The sequence below is a fragment of the Esox lucius genome, chromosome 10, assembly GCF_011004845.1.
Source record: "Esox lucius isolate fEsoLuc1 chromosome 10, fEsoLuc1.pri, whole genome shotgun sequence".
In the NCBI taxonomy this organism is placed as follows: domain Eukaryota; kingdom Metazoa; phylum Chordata; class Actinopteri; order Esociformes; family Esocidae; genus Esox; species Esox lucius.
The window spans coordinates 24,034,108-24,052,121 of record NC_047578.1 but is presented as its reverse complement, the minus strand read 5'-3'; the positions used below and the strand labels follow the sequence as shown (position 1 = coordinate 24,052,121).

Genomic DNA, 18,014 nt, shown 5'->3' with positions numbered 1-18,014 from the left:
GCCAACTTTCTTTCTGTTCTATTTTTACATCAGTGGGGTTCACTGCTCATGAGGACAGCCAGATCAAGTGGGAAGGTCTCTTTGCAGTGCCGGATCATACAAGTGATAAGACGCTTAGGGTCCCACATCTATTAGGGGCCCTTATCCCAGCCGTAATCATATCTGATGGAGGCGCTTCCTCAAGGGCTAAACTAATGACAAGGGATCCAATTAAGATCGACCAGGTGGTTCCATCAGCAAAGTTGGCAAGAGACTGGCTCTCCCTGGTCAAATCAAACTTTAACTTGTGCTTATAGATATACACTGCTCAAAAAAATTAAGGGAATACTTAAATCACACATTGGGTCTCGATGAAGTAAATATATTAAAGATCAAAATCTTTAATGAGCATTGTGTAATTAGTTGAGAACACAATGAGGTGAGAACTGTCAATTGAAGGCCAAAATCACCAACCGATTGTGGGCTGGATTCAGAGTCACACAGGAAATCAAAGTAAACAATTGAAATCACAGGCTGTTCCAACTTCTGTGTATTTAATAAAGGCAACTCATAATGTGACTCAGTAGTGTGTCTGGGCCCCATGTGCCTGAATGCACTCCCGTCAACATCTGGTCATGCTCCTGATGAGACGGCGGATGGTGTCCTGGGGGATCTCATCTGAGACATGGATCAGGGCATCAGTGAGCTCCTGGACAGTCTGTGGCGCTACTTGCTGGCGTTAGATGCACAGACACATAACGTCCCAGAGGTTCTCAATTGGATTCAGGTCTGGGGAACGTGAGGACCAGCCAAGGGCAACAATGCATTTGTCATCCAGGAACTGCCTACATACCCTGGCCAAGTGAGGTCGGGCGTTGTCCTGCACCAGGAGGTACCCAGGGCCCACTGCACCAGCGTACCTTCTGAAGATGGGTCTGTGGATTTCATCCCGGTGTTGCAGGCACCACAGCGTCTCCAGTTGTCACAAAGTGCTTTACGGAGACACCCGGCCTTAAACCCCAAGGAGCAAACAACAGTAGTGTTGGATTTCAGTGGCTAGGAAAAACTCCCTAAGAAGGCCGAATTTAAGGAAGAAACCTTAAAATTCAGAGGGGTGACCAGTCCTCTTCTGGCTGTGCCGGGTGAGATATTAAGAGTCCAATTAGAATAATAAATACATTTCGCTGGGCTAAATCCAGAGTCTATTTGATTCTAGACTAGGTCAAAAGTATGAACAAGGACTTCATCTCCTCCTAAAATTTTAAACTGGAGGAGACTGAGAAAAGTTAGAAAGTGCATTCCTCATATCCCCCAGCACAATAATATAGCAGCGTAGCACCTTGGAACTGAGACGAGGGGGTCCGGCAACACTGTGGCCATACCCGGGGGAGGCCCCGGACAGGGCCCAACAGGCAGGAAATCAATCCACCCACATTGCCAGGCATCAACCAAAGGGACACCCCCCAACCGCAACCCCCCTGAAAGAGGCCAGAGTATTGGCAGCAGCGTACAGCCCAATTGCACAAGTGCGCAACAGAGAGACAACAACAAGCCAGTGACTCTTCCCCTGAAAGGCATTGGAGGGAGGGCATCCCAGTGGCGACGAGAGCCCATCTGGCAAGACAGTAAGGGTGGACAGTATCAAGCCTACTGGTCACCTTCACGCCCCCGGGCCAGGCTACACCTAATTATAAACCGTGCTGTAGAGATGAGTTTTTAGTGGACACTTGAAAGTTTGAACTGAGTTTGCGTTTCTAACCTTAATTGGCAGATCATTCCACAGTAGTGGAGCTCTATGAGAAAAAGCCCTGCCGCCAGCTGTTTGTTTAGAAATTCTAGGTACAATTAAAAGGCCTGCATCTTGCGATCATAGGTTACGTGTAGGTATGTATGGCTGGATCATTTCAGCAAGGTAAGTAGGAGCAAGTCCATGTATAGATTTATAGGTGAAGAGTAAAACCTTAAAATCAGCCCTAACCCTAACAGGCAGCCAATGTAAGGACGCCAGGACAGGGTAATGTGTTCACATTTTTTTGTTCTAGTTAGGATTCTAGCAGCCGTGTGCAGCACTTATTGAAGTTTATTTATTAGTTTGTCTGGATAATCAGAGAGAAGAGCATTGCAGTAATCTAGTCTAGAAGTAACAAAAGCATGGATTAATTTTTCTGCATCAGTTTTTGATAGATATACTGCTCTGGTATCTACACCTCAGCTCCTGGCCCTGCTCTTGATACTTTACTGAGAGACACAGAAAACATTATTGTGATGGCATGTATGGATGTGCCATCCTGGATGAGCTGGACTGCCTGTGCAACCTGAATGGGCTGCAGGGACCGCCTCATGCTACCAGTAGTGACAACAACACTAGCAAAACACAAAACTAGAGAAGAGTCAGTCTGGAAGGATAAGGAAAGAGCAATTGTTTGTGGCCACCACCTGCAAATCCATTCCCTTTTTGAGGGTTGTCTTGCTGTTGCCTCTCCAGTGCACCTGTTGTCACTTTCATTGGCACCAATACATGTGACATTGATTCACTATCACTTATTCTTCCTAACTGGACAGATTGATATCCTTTAAGTTGAATTGACCTGGTGTTATACTGTGATGATTAAATGTTCCCTTAATTTTTTTGAGCCATGTTCTATTTATTGTATTCGCAGTTATTTTAACTGGTGAGTTTACTGAGAACCTACTGTCATTTAGAGCAACAGACTGAGAGAAAAAACAACCACTAAAATCCATCATAAAATCATGAACTGAAACCTTCCCCATTTAAAAGGTTCTCATACAGCAGTCTAAAACAGTGGTTCCCAGCTTCGGTCCTTCGAATACCCCCAGCATTACAAGTTTTTATTTTAGCCCCAGCCAGACACATTCTGATTCAACTTGTCAAGTAATTATCTGGGGTATTAGGTATGATTATCTTGGGCTAAAACAAAAAAGTGTGCCGTTTGGGGTACACCAGGACCGGACTTGAGAAGTACTGTTTTTTTTTTTTACAGACATTCTGTGTAGTATACTTTTTTGTTGCCTTGGAAAGCGGCTTATTATGTGATGCAGGATTAGTATCAGTTGAATTTATAATTTGACTATTAAGATTCATATGCTTGCCACATGCTTCCTATTCCCTATATGTGCTGTTGATAGTACAATTGCATTATCTAATTTCAGTCAGTGTGTATTGACCTCAATATTTGAATGTTGAAATTAAACACAAACTGGCAGTATGAATAAGATACATTATAGTAGCCCAGCAAACCTACAAAATATTGCGGGGGAAAAGTTACTTCCTCTGGCCCTTGCAAAAGCAGGGTTTGAATCCTGCACATGTATCATCCCAGGGGTCCAACTAAGTGCTGTGCAATTGGCCAGTGCCATCAGGGTTTGGGAGGGGCTAGGTAATTTAGTTTTGTTGACTTGCTTTCTCACACACAAGTGACTCCTTCCAGCGCGTAAGTATTCCAGTCAAGTGGGATTGAATGTTCTTCGGAAGATATCACAATATTGACTAAAATCCCAGGTCTGCTTCGAGTTACTGTGACGAAGCAGGGCCTTCACAAATTGGATATCATGCAGTTGGGGAAAATGACTGTTTTTGTCATCCATGCTACAAGAAACCAGGATGAAATGGTATTTCTAACTGGGGCATATAAGCTTGTGATTTCTCCATTTTGCATCTGATGTCTTAGCATCCGTTTGGATCAAGCCCAATGTTTTCTTTAATGAAAGATAAAGAACAATGGGAACATTAGTCAACACAAATTGCCAGTCTCAGCATAGATTCCCTTGGCGTAGAATGGCATTTCTGAACAACATGCACTTGTACCTTTTAAGGATGAGATATTCTGAGGCGGAGATATTGTAATGTATGCTGCCTGTCAGCAAGTTGTCATTTTTGAGATAATGATCGATTTCTAAAATCTGAAAGTAAATGTATTCAGTACATGGAAAATTGCAACATCCATCATGAAAATGTATTGAAGATTTGCTGGTGATAATGACGATGTACCAATACAGACGTTCTACAGCATTGGATACTGTTTGTGCAGTTTCTTTAATAGCCTTTCAGTTGAAAGTTTTAGAATAAAACACTCATTTCCTAAAAATATGTTCATTCATTAAAAGAAATTGACTTCATTTAATGACCCTATACAACCACATACATTAACTACAATATGTCTTAGGAAATCAACTACAACCTCCACCCCATTTATATTTAGAGCAAATCATTATTTTAATGTTACTGCATTTACACATCAACCTTTAGTTCTAATGTCTCAGAATATTGATTCTCAAGAGCAGAATTATTCACAAAATTGGTCTCGTGCCCACATCGTAGTTAGTATTTTTTATACACAGTACACAAAACCAATCTGTCAATTTCGACCAGTGGAAAGCAAGCTTTTGTTTATATACGGATTTAAATGAGCCTTTAGTGTGCAACAGAGGTGCCCAGGTGCCCTGACCTCTACCCCCACACCCTCCTGTGTCCGTTAGTCCTAAATCAAGCTGAAATTGGCTAACCTTAGTAGAATGCCATTCTACAAAATGAAATTCACTTCAAAAAGGCAAAATGTTCTGTCTGCTCCATGGCACAGTTTTTTTTCTTGCATGGTGGGTTTCCCTTCAACAAAAGAATAAATCACAGCTATTTATAAAAAGCTTTAGATTTGTTATAATTTAGATGGTTGGTTTAGTATCCAGGTTGTGTGTTATGAGGTTATTGTCCTCAGGGAAATGAGGACATGTTGGTTCCCAAATGGCACCCTATTCCCTATATATAGTGCACTACTTTATTTTGGTCAAATCAGAAGGACACAGAAGAATAGAACACAACTTGGGACGTATCCATATTGAAAGCAAAGACTGTCCTTCCACAGTCAAAATTAATCCCTGGATTGTGGATCATAATTCCTTTTCAGCTGTATCATTTTAAACTGGGTGTGTTTAAGGAAAATAACAGAGGACTGTTTAATTGTACAGCGCACAAGGAATTCATTCTCACTCACCTGAATGCAAGTTCAGTGTATTTAAGTTCTTAGTTGTATTTTTGTTGTCTCTGCACCATTAAACAAAACCATCACATATGTTCCTTGTCATTTGCGTAGTGTACGCGGGACATTAACACAACCTGGTCTCAGGTAAACAGAACGTAGCCAGGTTTCGGCACAAAGTCGCGCACACACACGCAGCAATCATCAAATGAGTATTCTTTTATTATTATAAATCATTCATACAAAATTGGCATTTTTCTATTTCATTTCTTACCTCTATAAAAGTCATTTGTTAATTACAAGGTAGGCGGGAGGAAGGCATCAGGACAGCTGGGAGCAAATTCCTTTTTTTGTGATAAATTATTTACTGCTAAATAATCCCATGGAAGTGTTCATGCAGAGGTGTTGTCGGTTTCCCCCACAGTTAAGTATACAACAAATGGAACGGAAGTGGTGATGAACCTCCAGTGTATGTTGAGGTGAACGAGACCCCTTTATGTACTCCCCTTCTGACTGATGGTCTAAATGTCAGTTAGTGTGTTACTAGCACATAAACCAACATTTGATAAAAGGCACAGTAAAAGTACAGAGCCAACCTGCACATACAGACCGACATTGATAAAGATGCCATGCATTGGTAAACCATAATGTCCAGTATAGTATGAAAGAATATGCTTAAATTACACATGGGTACTGGGGGGACTGGGTTGCATTATACAATCATGTATCTAATTCCCTAAAAATTACTGCTGAGTATTTATTTTACCAGACATGTTCCATGAATTGCCTGAGTTGGCCAAAATTAATTGATGAATATGCAGATGGGGACCTTGTCGGACAAGCAACATTATGAGTATTATAAAAAGATCCATATTCCAGCAACAAAATAAAACCTCTGCGGAAGTTAGAAGAGACCAAGGTGCATTTTGGTTTCCAAATAGTTCTTTGTTGCTTTAGCAAAAGAGTGTTCCACAAGCAGAAATACTCACAGGAAATACAATTTTAGATTATTGATGTAAACTTGTCTCCATGGTGATTCTGAATTAAGTTATATAGGAACTCTGAACATGTATTTCGATAGACTATGGTTGCAGTTGCTCCATTTTGGAAGGGGATGGGGGATACATGTACAAGATAGGATTTGTTAAATTTTTGCTCACCAACTGTTCCCTCAGCCAATAAATCCTGTTTTCCCCTGTCATTTCATACTATACACTTTGTTTCTGCTCACATATGAAAATAAATATACATGTTTATGTACAGATGACAGTTAGGGTTTTCTGAAATGTCTCTGGTATCGCCCGTGAAGTCAGTGTGCAAGGCAGGGGACTTTCTCTCACGAGATGAAATGACAACAAGTTCAATCATAGATATAAAAAGAGTTGATATAGATTCAAACAAAAATGGTTTACTGAACTTCAAATGGGGACCAGATGCGGGCCAACATTTTTCATAATCATTGAGATGAATGTCTAGTGCCAAGAGATCTAAGGCTCGTTGCAAATCATCAAATACAACGTAAATCTCTCTTGGGCAACATCGAATCAAGTTCATTGCAAACTCCTCCTCCCTGTGTACAAGTACATTTCCAGAAAGAAAATACAAATATGATATGCAACAATGTAGTGAAAAAACCCCTATAATGACAGCATTGTGAAACTGTACTAACTATAACTGTACTGTAGTATTAAGTGTTATGATAATATCAAGTATGACATCGCATGAATGACAAGAGTGGATGTCCCAGGCCCACCTCTGAAACAATATCATCTCACTGACCATGTAACCAGGAGAGACTGACCTCCATTGATTTTATAGTGATGAGAGAACATGGAAGATTGTGAACAACAAAATCATCATCAGTGAGTCAATGACGACAGTGGAGCTGCTCAGCTGACATGATTTTGGCTAGTTTCCCATGCCAGATTACACTGTTCTCAATTAAAAGGCCATCTCAATGGAACATATCCGTTCAGAGTGATTTTTAGCCCAGGGCTAGGCTTGGTGTGTCTGGGAAACATGCCCCTTGAATTCAGTCACCTTCACAATGAAAGGCCACTAAAGCAGATCGCTCCTCCAAGTCTTCAGACATTCAAGTGCCTGGTCGAGTGGATTGGCAGGGTACTCTGGCATGGTACACAGGCAAAAGCCTCTTCCAAACAGGATATCAACTTACACAGCAATGAGTCACCCCTTCTCTTGAAGTCACTCCCTTGAAAGTGATCAATACAGGATTTTCATTTTTCGACCACAATATGCATGCTTTACCAGTGGCTAAAGAATGCAGTTCATCTGGGACGAGTTGCGAGTACGACATTAGAGGACCTTGATCGACATAAGGGATGAATAGTTACAGTGCTGAAGTGTGTTAGAATGCCGACCCTCTGTGTCTGGGAGCTGGTTGTCCTTACACTGTAGGGTCACGGCTGAGGGTCACCGCATCGGTGATGGGGAAATGTATTGAGACAGAAGGTCTCAATGAGGGCTGCTCCCCAGGGAGAGCCACACTTCATATGAAATGGCTTTCTTGAATCGAACCACAAACGCGTATCTTAGGGAAACGGAACAAATAGGTTCGAGGCTCGTATTTCACCAACATCATTATGATGAGGCAATCGACACATAACGATTAATATTTCAGCGGCCATTTTGACTAGCGTCTTCTATTGCTTCGAGAATGATTTACAGGAAATACGTGCAAGAAGCAATTTAGAAAGGCAGACCAACCATGAATAATGTGGACGTGGCACAACAGACGCACTTCGCATTAAAAAAAATTATAATGCATTCTGTGGAAATGAAGCAGGTGAATAAGGAACTTTTTAGGGTCTAAATTTAGATTTCTTCTGCCACGATAGTGCTCTTAGGCACTAAAGGGGAAATAAATGGGTGAATAGGATTCAGTTTAGAAGGCAACGTTCTGCTCCATTTCATTCAGAAATGTTCTCTTCGTTCATTCTGAGAGAGTGAAAGTACTCCAGGCTTATGGTTGGATGAGCCTACTTTCAGCCTGTATACACAAGACTGAAGCTGAAGTTTTGGCCCAGGAAAATAAGAAGTTAAACTACTTTTGAGTTTTGAAGAGGGAAAAAAGGCTGCATTTAAAACAGGATTCTTCTCGCTTACTGTTACTACCAGTAATAATAAAAAAAAAATAGTCTGACACTAAATATCAGAAAATCAAGTAATGAGCATAGATAGACTGGCTGTTTTAGTTAGTCGTAGTGATACAAGTGGCACCATTTGATCATCCTTCTATTAAAACAAACAAAAAAAATTAAAACAGAAGACGTGACTAGACACTTCAGACTCTTTCCATCCAAATGCTGAATTTACTTCATCACATGACAGATCCTAGGAACATAACCCAGGGCTTTAAAAACAGTGCACACATGACGGGCAGAACTGTGGTTAGAAAAAAAAGGTCACGGAGGAACATGGTTTTCCAGGGTGGAGCGGGGGCTGATGGTGAGTGTCATGGGTCCTGATGCAGACATGGGGGAGGTTGCAGAGGGGTCAAGGTGAGGTTTAGGAGGGAGTGCGTCACTTGGTTCCCAGCTGGGGGGGTCGTGCTGTATTCCTCCCTTCCACTACCGCCCTGCATGTGTGCTGAGAGTTGCAGGATAGTCCCTCAGCAATTCGCTCCTTTGTGGCATTCACACAGAAAAAATGAATATATTCCTTGTCGTCAGTAGTGTCTGTGTGTTTATGCAAACATTCTACAGATCTGTATATCCGTCGATTTGCGGGGACGTGCTTCAGTTCTTCAGACATCTCCGTTTTCCGCTCGTCAAGTCCTGGCACTGCTGTGGTCATTGGCAATGTGCTGAGTGGAAGACAGCGCTGCCGGGGCCACCGGGACCAGGGCTGTTACTGTCTCGGCACAGAGTCTCTGGCTGTTACCAACGCCTCCCCCAGCCTCTCCAGCAGGGGCTGCAAGTCCTGTCAGAGCCTCTCGATGTCCCTGTATTTCTTGCGGAGGATGGAGACCTGGTCCTTGAACAGCACTGGGTCCAGTCTCATTTGGGAGTGGACAAGGGGCATGCCGCCAAACCAGCTGGCGAATTTGTTCATACACGTCTGCCGCTGGGCAAAATGGTCCGGATCGGCCCAGCGCGACGCCCGCGATGACTGCAAAGAGAACAGAGTTAGTCGGATTGCAGAAGGTTCTAGGGGAGTCCCAGATTTTTTGCCAGCTGGATATACACAAATGGGTCCCAGGAAATAAAATGGTACATAAAGTGTTGCACTAACCTGCCAGATTATTTAGAATACACCAATACCAAAATAAAGCACATCATTCACAATTCTTCATAATTGGCTATAACACATTACATAATCCAAGTCACATCACAGCCTGTATATTATAAAATATTACCATTAACATTCATATCAATAATATTATTAATAATTCAATATTACAGGGTTGACACCAGGGAATTCCCATGGCTCAGAAGCCTGTTCAAGCCAATCGGATTCCAGAATCCTCTGAACCAGTTATATGAAATGCATTACCTGTCCCATCATGGTCTCTTTGTACTGCTTCTTTTGGGTGACCTTGATGGGTGGCAGCTTGGTGACGGCTGACACCAGGAAGTTCATGAGGATGTCCTCGCAGTTGGCCAGCTGGTCCACCATGCCCTTGAGGCTGGCAGGTAGGAAATTGGTGTACAGGAAATGGTAATATCTGGAGTGGAGAAGAGGAGTTGGTCTACTGCTGCTTATTTGGTAAAACATTTGATACCCAGGACCCAGTACATAAAGATGCACTAACGACTTAGACACTTGGGATAAAAGTGTCTGCTCAATGGTATTCAGTTGGTGCCAAAAGTACTGGCACCCTTGAACCATCTTCAAATAAGTCCCTTTGTTTCTAAAAGCAAGTATAAAATAAGTATTTTGTCTAAACATTTCTTTATTTCACTGTCAATGTAATATTATGAATCTTGGTATTTGACTCAGAAATTAATATCCTTTTTAATCAGACAGCATTGAACAAATTAACACTTTAGCCATAACATTATGAACAATGCCTAATGTTGTGTTGGTCCCCCTTTTGCCACCAAAACAGCCCTGACCCGTCGAGGCATGGACTCCACTAGACCTCTGAAGGTGTGCTGTGGTATCTGGCACCAAGACGTTAGCAGCAGATCCTATAAGTTGCGAGGTGAGGCCTCCATGGATTGGACCTGATTGTCCAGCACATCCCACAGATGCTCGATTGGATTGAGATCTGGGGAATTTGGAGGCCAAATCAACATGCTGAACTCGTTGTGTTCCTCAAACCATTCCTGAACCATTTTTGCTTTGTGGCAGGGCGCTTTATCCTGCTGAAAAGAGGCCAATGCCATCAGGGAATACCGTTGCCATGAAAGGGTGCACATGGTCTGCAACAATTACTTTGACACGTAGGTGGTAAGTGTCAAAGTAACATCCACATGAATGGCAGGACCCAAGGTTTCCCAGCAGAACATTGCCCATTGTATCACACTGCCTCTGCCGTCTTGCCTTCTTCCCATAGTGCATCCTGGTGCCATGTGTTCTCCAGGTAAGCAACGCACACGCATCCATCCATCCATCCATGTGATGTAAAAGGAAACATGATTCTTCAGACCAGGCCACCTTCTTCCATTGCTGTGTGGTTCAGTTCTGATGCTTACGTGCCCATTGTAGGCAGTCCCATACACAACAAACTGCGATGCACTGTGTTCTGACACCTTTCTATTCCAGCATTAACTTTTTCAGCAATTTGAGTTACAGTAGCGCATTTGTTGGATCAGACCACACGGGCCAGCCTTCGCTCCCCACATGCATCAATGAGCCTTGGCCGCCCATGATTCTGTCACTGGTTCACCGCTTTTCCTTCCTTGGACCACTTTTGATCGGTACTGACCACTGCAGACCAGGAACACCCCACAAGGCCTGCAGTTTTGAAGATGCTCTGACCCAGTCATCTAGCCATCACAATTTGGCCCTTGTCAAAGTCGCTCAGAACTTTACGCTTGCCCATTTTTCATGCATCTAACACATCAACTTTGAGGACAGAATGTTCACTTGCTGCCTAATATATCCCACCCACTGACGGGTGCCATGATGACGAGATTATCAGTGTTATTCACTTTACCTGTCAGTGGTCATACCTGTCAATGGTCATAATGTTATGGCTGATCAGTGGCAAAAACAAAATGCAATCAAGCTCTTTCTGTAGCCATGTATGAGCTTCCTGCACCACGGTACTGGCATTTTGTCTGCTGCTATTTTCACAGATTTGAACATCACATATGGAACAAACAGGAACATTTAGGTCTCTGCAGAGGGTCCTGAAGCCATGACATTTTCCAATATTATATTGGACCTCTTCAGACAATTCTCTAGTTCCTTTTCTCCACCCATTGGATGTACACACAGTGAGACAAAACAGGAAAATAAGTCCTGTCAAAGTGTCTGAATGAATGATTTTCATATTGCAACTTGCAAGTTACTTCAATTGCAAGTGAAAAAGAATCACCTGCTTGAAATCTAATTATATCTAACTACTTTTAGAAGGTGCCAAAAATACTGTCTTGGCCATTTCAAGTTTCTCTGTAAAATAAACTAAGAGTTTGTACATAATGCAGATTTTTTGGTTTTGTTCAACTGCAAATCAAATACACATGTGGATCAAAAAATGTTAAGGTTTCCATAAGAAGTTGTGTATTATTTGAAAACGGTGCAAGAGCGACCACACTTTTGGCCAAGACTGTAAATCATCATATTATCAAGAGTTCACAGGGTGGATTCGAGGTGTTTGAAAAAGATCCATTGATTGATAACTATATCTGAATGAATCGAGCTAATCAAGCAGTTCAATATTAGTCTACAGACGGGGCAAAATGTTGTCTTTGTTGAACAGCTGGAAAACATTCTATTTTATGATCCACAATGTTATGTTTGTGGCCCCAGGCTACTTCGCTGGGATACATTGCCAGTTATTCCCTGCAAGGGATTCCAATGTGCCCGGTCCACTGCCTCCTCCAGTGGTCTGGAACAGTACCTGTGGTAGATGGCGGCTCCGGTCAGCACCATGGAGTAGTCGTTGGTCCACTTGGACGTGTAGCCCCAGCGCTCCTTGTTGCTGTCCCAGAAGTGGCTCCGGGCCGGGTAACCCACCAACCTCTCCGGGAAGCTCTGCCAGACGGTGAAGGCGAAATCCACCTGAGGATGAAGACAGTCAGGTTGACGTTAACTCCATCAAAGCACATTCTCCGTGGAAGCCTCAAAGAGAGAGAAACGGAGACAGAGAGAAACCAAAACTGAGATAAAAGAAACGGACAAACACTAAAGTGTTCTCAAAAGCCCTCTGCAGTCACCAGACCTGTCATTGGCTGATCAGAGGCTTTAATCAAACAATGAAAGAAAAACATAGAACTGTGTGGGACAGAGAAAGAGTGAGAGTGGAGAGTACAGTGTGTGGGACAGAGAAAGGGTGAGAGTGGAGAGTACAGTGTGTGGGACAGAGAAAGGTGAGAGTGGAGAGTACAGTGTGTGGGACAGAGAAAGGGTGAGAGTGGAGAGTACAGTGTGTGGGACAGAGAAAGGGTGAGAGTGGAGAGTGAAGTGTGTGGGACAGAGAAAGGGTGAGAGTGGAGAGTGAAGTGTGTGGGACAGAGAAAGGGTGAGTGGAGAGTGAAGTGTGTGGGACAGAGAAAGGGTGAGTGGAGAGTGAAGTGTGTGGGACAGAGAAAGGGTGAGTGGAGAGTGAAGTGTGTGGGACAGAGAAGGGGTGCGGTACCGAAACGCTGGGAGATAATGAGAAGCCGAAATAGCAAGGGGGATGTCAGGACTGCGAAGTACTGCCTAAGTCGTTCGTGTGTGGGACTGGAGCCGGCGTGGGAGAGACGTTCGGAGCTCTCTGTACTCCCACGGGGATGGCCGGCCAGCTGTGGTTCCTGCACTGAACTGACAAAACACCGCACAAGGCAGCCAGGGCTTCTGGAGACATGCCACGGGTGACATCAACCCCATCGTCAGAACAGAGCAAAACCCAGCCGAGCTGAGGCCACAGCCGCCTGGACAGCACACTGACAGACAGGGGGAGGGAGGGAGACCAAGGCCGGAGGGAGGGAGACGTTTGAAGACCGAACCGGAGGAGGAGAGGGTACAGAAGGAGGTGACGAATACAGGGAGTCGGAGCACGACCGAGCTTGAAGGTCAAAGGAAAGTGGGGTTAGAAAAGCAAGATGTTGCTTGTCATGGGCCCCCACCACCTTCCAATGCAGGACCGTATCCATAGCAACACTAACCTCTGTGGTGGAGAGCACCGTGTCCTCGTCCAGGCTGAGCACGGCGTCGGTGATGATGGTCTCGTAGGGCAGAAAGCGACTGCTCATCACCTGTAGGGGAAGACGGTGGCCACACAGGATTAAAGTGGAGTCCCAGTGGATGTGACCAGATTGGGTTGGCTGCTGGCCAGTTCTAATTACACCGCAGGTTGAGGTGGGGAAAAAAACTGGACCATTTCAAACAGTCACCGCTTTACTCGACACTGGCTTTACGTCGACTAAAATGTATGGAGCACGCTGAGGTATGGTGAGTGTGTGGAGATAAATGGGTTTCCGTACATCCCACATGCTTCGGGAACCGGAGTACCGCTGCGTTTCAATCTATCCCTCTAACAAGGCACTGGTTTAAACCGGGGACGTCAGGTGAGTGCGGTAAACTAGCAGGCAGAACGGAATCGACAGCACTTCAGGTCACCTGGTCCGAGGTTGAGAACCGCTGCGATAATGACAAATGAGGGTATGGTATACATTATGGGCCACTTGGTCCTTGTCATGAGGCAGCTTTGTCACTTAGGGGCATGTGCCTTTTGTGAATCTGATCAGCTCACTTGAAGTGTATGTACCATGTATATTTAGTAGACTTCAAACACCTCCTACACTTCATGCACAAAGGTTTACACACACTCCCAGCCCCAGAAATGAGCACACGCGTACACGCAAAGGGAACAAACACTTTCAAATGGTCCATATAACTGCCGCCCACACCCTTGTAACCTTTTCTCAAAACTCACTCTGAAGGTCAGGTGATTTCCAAGAAGCCCTGTTCCTTCGAAAAGCTGCAGCCTTTATGGAGTCATGTGTTGGTGGATCGAGAGGCTAGAGAACGCAACAGCTGATGTGTCAGAAATACACAGGTGGCCGGTTTTCTCAGCAAAAAAAGAAAAAAACTGGGCCTCGTATCCACCAACCAACCTCGCAAAGTGCCCAGAACGGAACGCAGATCAGATTATTGCGACTGATCCAATCAAACTGCGCTGCTGTGTTTCTGTGCACGGCCGAGAGATGAGTAGAAAATGACAGAATAACACGTGTCTTGTGACAAAATTGCCTTGATAACAAAATTGACTCGCAATACCTCCATTTCCAAGACCCCAATTTTAGCCCTGAAAACAGCACTGTGGAAAGATCACGGCTGTGTAGTCCGTGACAGTCGCGTTCGTAGCCTTGTGTCAAGGTGGCATGTTTGTTTCAGAGTCTGCTTTCGCCTTTGACTCGTATACCAATAAACCCTGCCCTCCGATTGCCTTCAGCTTGTTAATCTCCAATGGGCCCGAAAGGTTTTTCTGTGTTTCTACTGACATAATAGGAAAAAAGGGGAGGGGAAAGCTAAGGTGGAGGAGGATAGGAGGGTAAGAGGCTTGCACATCCCCTCACCAATGCTTTGTAATGTTAGAATTATGACGCGCTGGCTGGGGGGTTGTTGTGTGCACTAGGATTGTGAGCTCTTAGCGAAGGAATCTGCCTCCAGCACTCTTGAGAGAGAGACAGTGAGAGAGAGAGACAGTGAGAGAGACAGTGAGACGGAGAGAGAGAGACAGTGAGAGAGAGATGGAGAGAGAGAGATGGAGAGAGAGAGATGGAGAGAGGGAGACGGAGAGAGGGAGACGGAGAGAGGGAGACGGAGAGAGGGAGACGGAGAGAGGGAGACGGAGAGAGGGAGAGAGGGAGAGGGGGAGAGGGGGAGAGGGAGAGAGGGGGAGAGGGAGAGAGGGGGAGAGGGAGAGAGGGGGAGAGGGAGAGAGGGGGAGAGGGAGAGGGGGAGAGAGGGAGAGAGGGAGGGAAATCGAGATAATACACTGAGAAAAGGTGTGACGAGAGTAAGAACACACATGCTAGAGACAAAGAGGGAAGAGAGAAAAAAAGGAAAGAATAACAGAGAGAGCAAGAGAGCGCGTTGTTAACCACAGAAACACTGCTGGAGCAGCTTGCAGGGGCTTAAGCCGAAGAGTTGTAAAGCTGCAGAGGGAAGCCAGAATTAGCTCTCCTCTCCTTCGGTACAAACACTACCCACAGTACCCACCGCCGGGCCGGTGGCTGAACAGGGAGGCTCGCCACCTTACGCCAGGCCCGCCACCGCAAACAACAGGCCTACCGCTAGCAAAACAAACCACGGCCCCACGGCCAAAAACAACGCTCCCCCAGGGATTGACGGCGCGAGACAACCACTCGAGGAACCCGGAGAGAAACCCGAACCCCTCCCACTCCTCCGTGACAGTAACCATTCGGGTTATTATACAGGCAGCGATACTGGCTCTCGTGTTCAGCCTATCAAAACGACGCCCATTCAGATCACACAGGAGCTTCGTCGCGGGGTCGTGGAGAGGCCAAGGCACTATACTATGCATACGACAGTGTTACACAGCCACGGTCAGAAGGTGTACACACACACAGTATCTCACAAAAGTGAGTACACCCCTCACATTTGATTATATATTTTCATGTGACAACACTGAAGAAATGGCTTTGCTACAATGTAAAGTAGTGAGTGTACAGCTTGTATAACAGCGTACATTTGCGGTCCCCTCAAAATAACTCAACACACAGCCATTCATTTCTAAACCGCTGGCAACAAAAGTGAGTACACCCCTAAGTGAAAATGTCCATATTGGGCCCAATTTGCCATTTTCCCTCCGCAGTGTCATGTGACTTGTTAGAGTTACAAGGTCTCAGGTGAATGGGGAGCAGGTGTGTTAAATTTGGTGTTATCGCTCTTTTACAGGTCACTGGAAATTCAACATGGCACCTCATGGCAAAGAACTCCGAGGATCTGAAAAAAAGAAGTGTTGCTCTACATAAAGATGGTCTAGGCTATAAGAAGATTGCCAAGACCCTGAAACTGAGCTGCAGCACGGTGGCCAAGACCATACAACGGTTTAACAGGACAGGTTCCACTCAGAACAGGTCTCGCCATGGTCGACCAAAGAAGTTGAGTGCACGTGCTCAGTGTCATATCCAGAGGTTGTCTTTGGAAAACAGACATAAGAGTGCTGCCAACATTGCTGCAGAGGTTAAAGGGGTGGGGGGGTCAACCTGTCAGTGCTCAGGTGATGGACTGGCCAAGAATGTCTCCAGACCTAAACCCTATTGAGCATCTGTGGGGCATCCTCAAAAGGAAGGTGGAGGAGCGCACGGTCTCTAACATCCACCAGCTCCGTGATGGAAGAGCACTCCAGTGGCAACCTGTGAAGCTCTGGTGAACTCCATGCCCAAGAAGGTTAAGGCAGTGCAGGAAAATAATGGTGGCCACACAAAATATTGACACTTTGGGCCCAATTTGTGCATTTTCACTTAGGGGTGTACTCACTTTTGCTGCCAGCGGTTTAGACATTGTTTTGTGTTATTTTGAGGGGAAATTTACACTGTTATACAGGCTGTACACTCACTACTTTACATTGTAGCAAAGTATCATTTCTTCATATATTTGCAAAAATGTGAGGGATGTACTCACTTTTGTGAGATACTGTTTACTACAAAATAAAGCCACTGAATCAGCCTTGGTGCCACAGTGAATCTAAAGAAACCACACAAAAACCAATTCACACAATTCTTTTACCCACGTCTTCCTGTGACTTTAATTTCATTGAGCAGACATTCTTCTCCAGAGTGACTCAGTTAGTGCATTCATCTTGCGATAGCTAGTTGGGTCAACCACTAGCTGTCAGAAAAAATCAGGGCTAGAAGAGAATGAGAATGCACTACAGGCCGGGACCCACCATCTTGCCTTACTGAGAATGCACCAACTGTAAGTTGCACTGGAGAACGGCATACTGACTTAAATGTGAAATGAAGACATTGTACTAGAGGGTGTGGAGACACCAAAATGGCAGACCGGCCCTCTATGAAAGGCTCACCTTGTTTTCTCCCTCAATGACAATGACGGGAACAGTGGTGGCAGGCCAGCGGTGCTTAGCAGGGAGAGGCTTGTCACAGTTCCACAGCACAATGATCTGTGAAGAGAGGGGGGACGAGAGAGATGTCGCAGTTGAGAAGACAGAAAAAAGAAAATGGGGGGTGGGGGGTGGGGGGGGGGGCAGAGGGAGAGTGGAGGGGGGGAGCTCCTGAGAATTGCAGATATTACATTCTAAAATTACACTTCCCTCACCTTCTATTCTGAGGGACAGAACACTACATTTCCCCACTGTGCATCTTCAACCCTTCTCATTATCCAATTCAAAACAACATTTTATCTGACATTTAAATTACTCAAAATATCAGACCGTATACCACTGTACCACTGATATCACCAATTGGTTTTTACTGTTTTAACTCAACTGGTAACCAGTTGATAATAGCAAAATACGCACCTTAGGTGTGTGTGATAATTGGCCAATAAACCGCAGAGAAGGGCTGTAACCAGGCATTCTGCATTTAGTCATGCCTAAGAATAGCTCATAACCATGGTTTGACACCGGGGGGGACTTATTGCTTGATTAAATGCGGACCCCTGTTGACCTTTTTTGACAATACCACCTCAGTTGTGTTTTACATGGGACTACATGGGGCTGTGCCTCAAGTGAGGCGGCTCCAACATGTAATTAAAACTGGACTTAACCTTACCGATCCACTTCATTCATACACCAGTTCACATGCATGTTTAATGAGGAACATACACAAAACACCTGAATGTAGAACTAAACAGGAATATGGTGATCGCTCTGCTTCATCAGACACACACTCTCCTCCAAGTGTGTGTGTACAGTAAAAGAAGGAAAGGAGAGAA

At 44.7% G+C, this 18,014-nt stretch overlaps 1 protein-coding gene across 2 annotated transcripts in view; it reads right to left on the bottom strand.

Moving 5' to 3' along the window:
• Positions 1-8,875: 8,875 nt before the first annotated feature.
• The window catches only part of ext1b (exostosin glycosyltransferase 1b), an 85,292-nt gene continuing 76,153 nt past the window's right edge, over positions 8,876-18,014 (bottom strand). Inside the window, exons 7-11 of one of the 2 annotated variants that reach the window (XM_013135668.4) lie at positions 17,146-17,241; positions 13,256-13,345; positions 12,007-12,167; positions 9,489-9,660; positions 8,876-9,104 (exon numbers count right to left, since the gene is read on the bottom strand). In XM_013135668.4, the coding sequence (XP_012991122.1) occupies positions 8,919-9,104; positions 9,489-9,660; positions 12,007-12,167; positions 13,256-13,345; positions 17,146-17,241 (705 nt within the window). In that variant the 3' untranslated portion in view covers positions 8,876-8,918. Of the gene's footprint in view, positions 9,105-9,488; positions 9,661-12,006; positions 12,168-12,629; positions 13,156-13,255; positions 13,346-17,145; positions 17,242-18,014 lie in introns of those variants that run through there. The other variant, XM_020050306.3, reaches the window with a different exon arrangement.